The following is a 10,132-nucleotide window of genomic DNA, read 5'->3' as shown; positions in this document are numbered from 1 at the left end:
TCCCCCCACCCCCCTCGCTCTGCCCAGGGCCCCTGGAACTCACCAGAACGTCTGCTTCAGGATCATGCCTTGCTCCTCCAGCCATGTCTTTCTGGCCTCTGCTGTCTTGCCCTTCCCAGCATCCACCACGGCTGGGGGGAATTCTAAGACAAGCCCCAGCAGAAGAGGCTTTGGGATGGGCCCAACCCTGCTCAGCCACCCGAGTCCACGGTGGGTGGTGGCGCCGGGGATAGTGTCCGCAGGGGAGAGAAGGCTGGAGTGGCAGTGGGAGGTGGGAACCATGTGTAGGGGTGGGCGTGGGCATGGACTTCTGACAAGGAGAAGGGCAGCCAGGTTAACTCGAGTGGTGGGCACGGGGCCGGCCACGGGGGCTCACCTTGACCTGGCGGGGTGAGGCTCACAGCCTGGGCGAGGGCCGCCAGCACTGACTGCTCTGCCAGCCCGAGGCGCAGCCGTCCACTCAGGGCTCTGGGGAGACAGCAGGTAACGGGGAGTGGGCTTGTCCGTATCTGTCCGACCCCGCCCTCTACCCTTTGCTCCTCTCTCCTCCAGTCTCCCCAACCTCGACCCTCTCCTCAAAACCAGAGCAACCAGAGCCGGAAGTGACCTGAGATCACACAGCCCCGCTTAACAGAGGAGGAAACAGGCCGGCCAGTAACCACCGTGACTGCTGGCAGCGCCTGCGGACAGAACTAGGGGCCTTGCAGGCATCTCTGCCTCTCTTCTCAGCTGCCCTCTGAGAAACTGGAGTGGCTCGGGGAAGGTGGGAGCTGGGCCTGGAACTGGAAGGCAGCCTGCCCCAGGGGTGCCAGAGTGTGATGGTCAGGAACCTGTCCCCGCCACATGCCTTGCTTTGAGCCAGCAACCTCAGGCAGGAAGCTTCACCTCCCTGTGCCTCCATCTCCCCTTCTGTAAACTGGGGTGAGGCTAACAGGGCCCACCTCCAAGAGCTGCAGGGAGGAAGAAAGCACGTGGCATGGGGCAGGGTACCCAAGAAACACTCCAACGACTATGTCGGACAACTACTTCAAGGATGGCTACCACTTGGCTACCTTGCTTACCGTCCCCACTCAGGCCAAGGCAGACATCACTAATCAAGCGTGACACTCTTCACCCACGAGCTCCCACCCTTCTCCAGGCAGTGCTACTGAGAAGAAGAGCCGGCTGTGAAAGGAAACCTATGTTCCCATCCCGCCCCCTCAGGGCCCAGGCTCCTCTCTCACGCTGTTCTCATCCAAGGGCGGTCGGGGCACTAGCAGTGATACAGCTGCCAGTCCTTCTCCACCTTCACCTCTCCCCAGCCTCACAGGCCCCCATACTCACCTGGCGATGAATCGTGCTTCTGAGTGGCGGCAGGCCACAAAGAGGCCTTTGATGACGTCCATCTTCTTGGCTGTGGACTGAAGATATGGGGGAAGGGCAGTCAGTGCCTGGGGTGAAGGGAGGGGAGGGGACCACACCTCCCGCCAACCATGCTGCCTGGGGAGCTGCCACCCTTGGCATACCTGCCCCCCATCACCCTCCTCGCTCCCCCATTCCACGGCCACGCGCTCACAGCGTGGTGAAAAGCTCGCTCTCTTCTTGCCTCCCACCCTAGCTTTGCTCAGCACATGTTTATGGAGCCGTGCGTGTCCCACGGCCTGCACTAGATCAGGGCTAGACTCTCAGGAAGAGGTTCCCTCGGTCTTGAGAGCAGCAGAAGGAAAGGAAGCTCTGATCCCACAAGCAGGACCAAGGCGATCCAGCCCTGAACAGTCTAACCAGAGCCTTTTGGGTCCCCAGCGGAAAAGGGTCTGGAGAGGGGGTGAGCCGCCTGCCCACTCACAGCGCTGCCGGCCAGCTGCGCGATGTCCCGGAACTTGGTGAAGACGCCGGAGGCGGTGAGGGCGGGCGGGGGCAGCATGAGCCTCTGGGTGCTGCGGCTGCTCTCGGCCACCAGCCCCACGTCGCCCTTCTCGGCCGCCTCGGCCCGGACCGACTCGAGCTGCCGGCCTTGGGGGGCGGAGAGAGAGGGTGCTGAGGGCAAGGAGAGGTGTGGCCACACGGCTCCCGGCTCCAGGCGGCCTAGATGATGAACCCGTCTACACCAGAGGGGATGTCTGGGGTGGTGTCATCAGTGTGTAGACGGGACTTAAAGCCTTGGGGTGGAATGCGATCACCAGGGGAGCAAGTGTAGACGGAGAAGGTGGCCAAGGAACCCTCTGCCTGTCCTCCAGTTGCTCACTAACATCCTCCGGCAGAGCCCAATGGGCCTTTGCTTGTTTTCTGTCACCTTATCCTCTTGAAGTCATCAATTTAAATACAGTGGAGGTGCTCTGGCCTTACTTATTGTCTAGGCTGGGTCCCATGGACGCCCCTTGCTGTAAGAGTAGGCGGCTGGACCCCTATGTTCATAGCAGCACTAGTCACAATAACTAAAACATGGAAACAACCTAAGTGTCCATCAACAGATGAAGGGATAAAGACGTGGCACATACATACAGTGGGGTACTACTCAACCATATAAAAAGAACGAAACAGTGCCCTTTGCAGCAACGTGGATGCAGCTAGAGACTACCATACTAGGTGAAGTCAGACAGGGAAAGACAAATACCATGTGATATCACCTATACGCGGAACCTAAAATATGACACACATGAACTTATCTACGAAACAGAAACAGACTCACTGACACAGAGAACAGACTTGTGGTTGCCAAGGGCAGTGGGTGGGGTAGGGAAGGAGTGGGAGTTTGGGATTAGCAGACGCAAACTATTATATATGGGATGGATAAACAACAAGGTCCTACTGTATAGCACAGGGAACTACAGTCAATATCCTGTGATAAACCATAATGGAAAAGAATAGGAAACAGAATGTATATATATTGGGTTGGCCAAAAAGTTTGTTTGGTTAGTGAATACATTGTTCAATAAAACTCTTGGTGAAAATGAAAAATGTGTCTTTTATTTTTACTTACAACCGAACAAACTTTTTGGCCAACCCAACATATGTATAACTGAGTCACTTTGCTGTACAGCAGAAATTAACACAACATTGTAAATCAACTCTACTGCAATAAAATACATTTTAAAAAGAGCAGGAGGCTGGGAAGGTGGAGGCAAGTTATCACAACAGCTCTGCCTAGCAGTTCTCAACCTATCAGAACCACAGGCCCTTCCCAGGACAGGCATTTTTGTGTCACTCCTCTCTACTCCGGAAGAAATGCAGAGATGACACAACTTACCCACACGTATCAGGTCAGCACAATGCCCCAACTCATGTACGAAGGAAACAGAGGGAAAGCAACTCACAATGAAACAGCACGCATTTCAATCTCTGGCCGCGTGGCCAGAGATTTTTTTTTTTTTTGACAACGACCTACACTTATCTATTCCATAGCATCGCTGACACTCAAAATACAAAGCAGGTTCTGGTGTCTGGATCCACCCCAACTCACTTCCAAAACAATTATATTCCAAAGGTTTATCTGGAAGCCACGAGGACACATGACCGAGTTGCCAGGCCCTGTGCCTGGAAGTGGTATCGCCTGACCAACTCTCCACACCCCTTGGGCCGGGCAGCCGAGGGGGGCCTGAGGAGACGCGTGTGAGCGTGAACACGGAAGGGCGGAAACGGCCTCGGCCCCTCGGTCCCGTCTGGCAGCGAGGCCGAGCGGCACTGGCTGCCGCCTACTCTCCACTCCTCACTATGTAAGGAGGAGAAATCCTTCTTCCTTTGTGCCAGCGTGGCTGGGTTTTGTGTTACTGGCAGAGGGAAGTATCCTAGTGGACACAGTCTGCAGTGGGTCTGGTGCGATGTCAGCACCTAACAAATGTGTCCTGAGAGAACGTGTGGGAGGGTTCTGATCTCAGCTCCTCTGGTTCCGACGACCCCATGACTCTCTTCCATTCCTGGTCAATCTTCCTCAGGCACCTTGTCCTCTCATGAAACCCTCAAACCTCTTCTTCCTTAAGCGCTGGTGCTGCGCAAGGTGTGACTCAGAGCCCCGCCCCTCTCCTCCCCAGAGACCCTCTCCCTGGGCATGAGAACTGGCCAGCACACAACCAGGCTTCCGAAGCTCAGGGCTCCCAGATCCTGCTCTGTGACCCAGATCTCCTGAGCTTCGTCTCCTCGATTGTTGGGTGGCCCACAGATACAGGTTGGTCCCAAGCTGAATTTAGTAACTTCCCCTGGACCGGCCCGCCCCTCAAGGTGTCCTGACCTGGTGGCGGATCCATCATGATGGACCCGGGGGTATTCTTCTCACCTCCTCCATCCCTGACCCCCGCAGGCAGTTCCCTCCTGGGCCCCGTCTCCCTTCTCTTGCCCTCTCCTCTGCTGCCCACAGCTCCCCTGGACCTCTGCCCCACTTCCTCCCCGGCCTCCTGGTTTCCTGTCCATCCTCCACACGGGCCCAGAACTGACCCTGCCCTTTGCCTGCTCAGGACCTTTCCACAGCTCCCCGACGCCGTCACAATAAACACGGAGCATTCCAGGCCCTTGGTGGGCAGGAGGCCCTGTCCACATGGCCAGCCAGCCTCTCCTAAGCACTGAGGGCTCGGCCCTCGGAGGCTGCCGGCCCCGCCCACACCCTGCTCTTTCCTCATCTCCTCTCGTGACTCTGCTGGTCAAAGCCCTCCTACCTCCACAAGCCCCAGCCCTCAGTCCCGGCCCCCGTCCTGCTCTGGGCCTGCAGCACCTCCTCCCACCCTGACCGGGTCTTGGTGCAGACCTGGTCCTGCTTTCCCCCCGCACCCTGCTCGCTGCCCTCGCTCTCCCCGTCTCTCCACCTTCCCAGTCCCCCTCCATCATCTCCCAGGTGCTCCCGGCCTCTCCACTCCCTCCCTCGAAGCTCCTCCCACCACCGCTGGGGCTTCCACCACAGCGCCCCCCTCACCTGTGGCCTGGGCCACCGCCTTGAGGAGGATGCCGTCGCCAATGCCGAGCTCCAGGCCCTGCTGGGGCGGCCCCAGGCGGTTGAGGCAGAGGTAGAGGACAGGGAGGAGGTCAGCAGGTGACAGGGCCGCCACGGAGCGCAGGAGGTTGCTCAGTGTCTCCACCATCCGGAGCCTGCAGGAGGGGATGGGGCGGGGGGATGTGTGTGACCACCTGGCGTTTCAGGACCAATGTGGGGCGGCGGTGGCAGGATAAAAGGAATCCGGGAACAGAGACGAGGAGGGGGCTCACGACCAGTGCCCGGTGTGTGACCCGAGCCACAGGCACCGTCACAGGCTGCTGGGGGGAAAAGGAATTCCATTTGACCGTCATCTGTAGAGAAGTAACAGCTGATGCATATGGACTGTTTTCTAGGTGCAGGCACTGGTGTTAAGCTCTCTGCATTCTCTAACTCCCTGAACTCTCACAGCTCCCCTGAGCTAGATATTGTTTGATTTTACAGGCAAAGGAACGGAGGTGTGGACAGATCGTGTAACTTGCCCAAGGTCACAGAGCTAGTATCAGACTGAGATGGGGTTCTCGCTACAAACAAGACCTGGATTTCCTCTAACGTCGAGGCATGTCAGCCAGGTGGCGGCTACTTCTGACTACTTAGGCTAGACTCCGTTCCTGCCACCAGGAGGCGGGGGCTGTTTCCTCATGCCAGGGGTCTGGGTTCACCCTCACATCTTGCTCTGACCCACAAATGAGGCAGAAATGATGGCTGGGCCTCCTGAGCCTGGGCCTCCAGAGGGCCTGCAGCCATTCTCGTGGCCATGCCCGTGGCTTGTGATCTCGTGTGTCAGGGTGAAGCTGAGAGAGGAGAGGTTAAAAGGATTAAGCAGCTGGAGGCACAGAAGCTGCCAGAGAGACAGAGCCTGAAGGGCCTTCACCCAGCGGCCCCGGCCAGGCCGGCCTGGTTAATTACCGCGCAGAAACCTCTTCGATCTTCTCAAACGTCCGGGCCACAGCCAGGTAAGGGACTCTGCGGGAGGAAAAGAGAAAACAAGAGCTGTGCGTACACCCACGCTGCCCCTCCAGCCACCTTCCTCCCCACACCTCCCTGGGGACAGCCTTGCTAAATCCCCAGATGCACGCAACCCCCCCCCAGCCACTGCCCAGGGCTTTCTCTCGGTCCCCTTCAGAGCTGCCGATGGTCCCCCCAAAACATGGAGGGGAGAGATTTGCCAGTTTTCTCCCACTGAAGCCTCCGGAGACAGGGCCTCCCACAGTGCCAGGGACTGGAGAAGGACAGTCTGGGGAGGGCCAAGCCTCACCTCTGGCCCACCTTCCAGCAAGCATCGTCGACGGGATGGTAGTTGTTCTTGGCAGGATTGTAGCTGGATGGGTCCAGGTGTCTGTGGAGGGAAAAGGGAGACTGTAGGGTAGATGCCTGGGTCGAAGGGAAGTCATTCCTCCCGCTAATATTTATTGAGCACCTACTAAGTGCCAGGTACTATTCCAGGCACAAGGGCACAGAAGTGACTGAAAACAAGTTTGCTAACCTGGAGCTCACATTCCAGAGGGAGAGTCAGGGGGAAAAGACAAACATAAAACGTAAGTGAATAAATCATTTTAGATAAAAAATATTTTAGAAAACCAAGTAGGGGGAGGAATCACGATGGTAGGTGCTACTTCAGAGGGCGGTAGGGGAAGGCCAGAGGAGATGTTTGGGCAGAATGATGTGAGGAGTGAGCACTGTGGGTACCAGAGAGAAGAGCGTTCCAAGCGGGGGGAATGGTGAGTGCAAAGGCCCTGCGGCAGACACACGCCTGGCATGTTTGAGGAAAAGAAAAGGAGTCAGCGTGGCTGGAGTGGAGCAGCGTGACCTGAATGCTTTTCAAAGTCCACTCCAAGAGGCAAGGACCTCCCCCGGCCTCTCGGCCAATCCCTCCCTCACACTCTGGCTGGAACAGCAGGAGGAGGGTACAGTCCCTGGGTGCCACAAAGAGCCAGGCACCGTGTTAAGAGCACTACATCTGCTAGCAATCAGCCCTGTAGGCAGGGACTCTTCTACCCTCCATATCCAGATAAGGAAACTGGGCACAGAGTGGTTAAGTAGCTCACCTGAGGTCACACAGCTAGTAAGCAGCACAGTTCCAGAGACTGTTCTAAACCTCTACATCATACATGCCTCTAGAAATGCCTCACTGACCCCAATAGAGCCACCACAGTCACGCTCATTTGGGTTAAAATCCCTGCTCCATCACTGACCAGCTGTGTCGTGGTGAGGACGCAGCTTCCCTCTCTGAACCACAGTGTCTCCAGCTATGCGATGGAGCCGCCAGGAGCCCTACCCTGACACGCTGTCATGAGGTTAAGGAAGAAATTATGGTGAGGGTACCCACTCCTTGGTGCGCTCTGTGGGGAGCATTTTTAGAACAACACCAGCTCCCCAGCCTCAGGCCTATTTCTCTACCGAATGTGGGGGGACAGAAGGGCGAGGGAGAAGACTTCAGATTTTTTTCGGCTCTTCAGCAGATCCTGATGCACAGACAGGGCTGAAGATGGCTGAGCTGCACGGAGCATGCTCAGTGAGCTGTAAGGACTCAGCATTTGGTAAGTGGTAGCCCTCCTGGTCCTTCCTATCATTACAATGAGAGACGGCAGAGCGTGGTGGGTAAGAAGTTCTACAGCCGCACTGCCTGGTTCAAATCCCAGCTCCACCATACACCCCGTCTGCGACCTCAGCAAGGCAATCAAAATTAGTAACAATAACAATAACCGTGATAATAATAGCAGCCACAGCTTGCTGAGCTTGGGCATGGCCAGGCCCGAGTCTAAATGCTCCAAACCCTCAGGAGGAAACTGGCCCAGAAAGGCTAAGCCACTTGGCCAAGGCCGCACAGCTGACAAAGGTAGAGCTGGGATTTCTAACCTCTCCACAATACTGTCCTGCCTCCAAGCCTCACTTTTCTCACCTGTGAAATGGGGATATCAACAGAAACGACGCACAAAGTCGCTGTGAGGCTTCGATGCATTAGGATATGGAAGGCACACTGCCTGCTGCCTGGCACACCGTTGACAGTGGATAAAAGTGTGTGTTTTTGCCACTGATAAGTCCCCATTTTAAAAGCAAGGAAATTGGAGGCCCTGAAAGTTTGTCTCCTGGAGGCAGCCATCAGCAATCAGACTGGGAATATGGCATAAGCAAAACCATCACAGGGCGTCCCTGGTGGCACAGGGGCTGAGAATCCGCCTGCCAACGCAGGGGACAAGGGTTCAAGCCCTGGTCCAGGAAGATCCCACACGCCGCGGAGCAACTAAGCCCGTGCGCCACAACTACTGAACCTGTGCTCTAGAGCCCATGAGACACAACTACTGAGCCCGCGTGCCACAACTACTGAAGCCCGTGCGCCTAGAGCCTGTGCTCCACAACAAGAGAAGCCACCGCAATAGAAGCCCACACACCGCAATGAAGAGTAGCCCCCACTCACAGCAACTAGAGAAAGCCCACACGCAGCAACGCAGACCCAACGCAGCCAAAACTAAATATAAATTAATTAATTAATTAAAAACAAAACAGAAAACGATCATAGTATCACATGAAATAAAAATCAGGACATAAAACTTCATGTCAGACAACGATTTTGTTAGAGAAACTTATTTATAAATAACCTAAGCATGGACACAGGCCCAGAAGGCAAGATGGGGCAGTGCTGAAAAAGAGGCCAGGCTTAGGAACCAAGTGGACCCAGGTTTCAGGCTGGTCCTACCCCCGCCTCCCTGTGTGACCCAGGGAAGATGACCTAACTTCTCTGGGCTACTAGTCTCAACGTCTGTGCAATGGCTAAAATACCTGCTTCTTCTGCAGGACTACTGCAGAGATGAAGTAAAAAGGCGTAACAGAAACCTTCAGCACCGGATCTGACACACAGTAGGCGCCCAAGAAAAGGAGCCGGCCGTTCCTACAGTGCAGTCACATGCTGAAATGGGGCCATTTAATCTCAGTAATCAGGTCTCAACTGGGGTACAAAATTGCCATTAAGAATCCCCCCAAAATTTTTATTAGAATAATTAAACCCTAATCACAAAATTTTAAGGCTGAAAGAATGTTTGGTGACTACCGGTCTCATTTTCGGAGGCCTACCTACAATCAGGTCAGAGAGATCTTGGACTCACTGCCTTATTCTGTTTAATCTGCTGGCATCTCTACAATAGATCCTGACTCACCCCTTGGTCTCGTCCTTTCTCAGAGCGCTGGGCCCCTCTTCTTTTGCTTCTTGTTTGATTGCTGGCTTCCGGGGAGCTGGGAATGAAGCAGGGAAATGGTGGGTCCTTTCTCCTTCTGACAGCCCCTGCCTGCCAACCACTCTCCAGCCAGCATTGCGAGAGGCGAGTTAGACTTTCTAACCAAGTTAGACTTTCTAACCCACAGGAAGGCCGCACTCTCTGGAGAAAGATCCACCCGCCTCTCCCCAGCGCAACCCTGCAAGGTGAGGGGGAGAAACTCACAGAAGAAACTGCTGAGCGTCTTGGGAGCTTTGGGGGGAGGCTTAGCCTGGCCGTCCTCCTGTGGTCCCTGCTTCACGGCCACCTTGGGCTCTGAAACGCTTTCTGTTGGGGGCTTTGCTTTGAAAGCGAGAGAGGTCAGATGGTGATGCAAACTATTTTTTTTAACCTCAAGGTCATTCTGACCCTGAAGATGGAAGACATAATCAATTCTGCCCTTTTCCTTTCCATAGTTTCATTTTGGAGCCTCTCAGGCCTGATGCTTTAGGACTAACTAGTGGAATTCTAGCACCTGGCCTGAGACTGGAGACTTACGGATGGTGGGAAAAAAATCTCGGTACGATAAGAAGAAAATATTCCCACTTCTGCAGGTGCAGAAAATCAGATACGATCCTGCATCCTAAAAATATCCCCACAGCGTTCTTTCTGCCATGGGAGTCTTCTGGACACCTCCCTGCAGGAGCTGTTCTATGGCCTGGAGGGTAACTTTAACCTCTAAAATCTTGTAACTCACCCTGGTTATCTAACTTAAAAAAATTATTGCTCGGGACTTCCCTGGTGGTCCAGTGGTTAGGATTCTGCACTTCTACCGCAGGAGGAGCAGGTTCGATCCCTGCTTGGGGAACTAAGATCCCACATGCCGTGTGGTGTGGCCAAAAAAATTTTTTTTAATTAAAACATTTTTAGGGGCTTCCCTGGTGGCGCAGTGGTTGAGAGTCCGCCTGCCGATGCAGGGGACACGGGTTCGTGCCCTGGTTGGGGA

General features: G+C 55.1%; 1 protein-coding gene and 1 non-coding gene across 3 annotated transcripts in view; one reads left to right on the top strand and one right to left on the bottom strand.

Moving 5' to 3' along the window:
* Positions 1-10,132, bottom strand: part of LIG1 (DNA ligase 1) — a 42,265-nt gene that overhangs the window by 11,260 nt on the left and 20,873 nt on the right. The window contains exons 8-16 of one of the 2 annotated variants that reach the window (XM_024768718.1): positions 9,373-9,489; positions 9,091-9,166; positions 6,195-6,275; positions 5,846-5,902; positions 4,880-5,052; positions 1,826-1,992; positions 1,324-1,400; positions 377-468; positions 44-143 (exon numbers count right to left, since the gene is read on the bottom strand). In XM_024768718.1, the coding sequence (XP_024624486.1) occupies positions 44-143; positions 377-468; positions 1,324-1,400; positions 1,826-1,992; positions 4,880-5,052; positions 5,846-5,902; positions 6,195-6,275; positions 9,091-9,166; positions 9,373-9,489 (940 nt within the window). The remainder of the gene's footprint in view (positions 1-43; positions 144-376; positions 469-1,323; positions 1,401-1,825; positions 1,993-4,879; positions 5,053-5,845; positions 5,903-6,194; positions 6,276-9,090; positions 9,167-9,372; positions 9,490-10,132) is intronic. The other variant, XM_024768719.1, reaches the window with a different exon arrangement.
* Positions 9,922-9,994, top strand: TRNAR-UCU (transfer RNA arginine (anticodon UCU)). Its single transcript has one exon. It is a non-coding gene; the product is annotated as a tRNA-Arg (tRNA).

Source organism: Neophocaena asiaeorientalis, unplaced genomic scaffold (genome assembly GCF_003031525.2).
Source record: "Neophocaena asiaeorientalis asiaeorientalis breed wild unplaced genomic scaffold, Neophocaena_asiaeorientalis_V1.1 scaffold629, whole genome shotgun sequence".
NCBI lineage: Eukaryota > Metazoa > Chordata > Mammalia > Artiodactyla > Phocoenidae > Neophocaena > Neophocaena asiaeorientalis.
The sequence above is the reverse complement of the archived record's forward strand: the minus strand, read 5'-3'. Positions and strand labels throughout refer to the sequence as shown.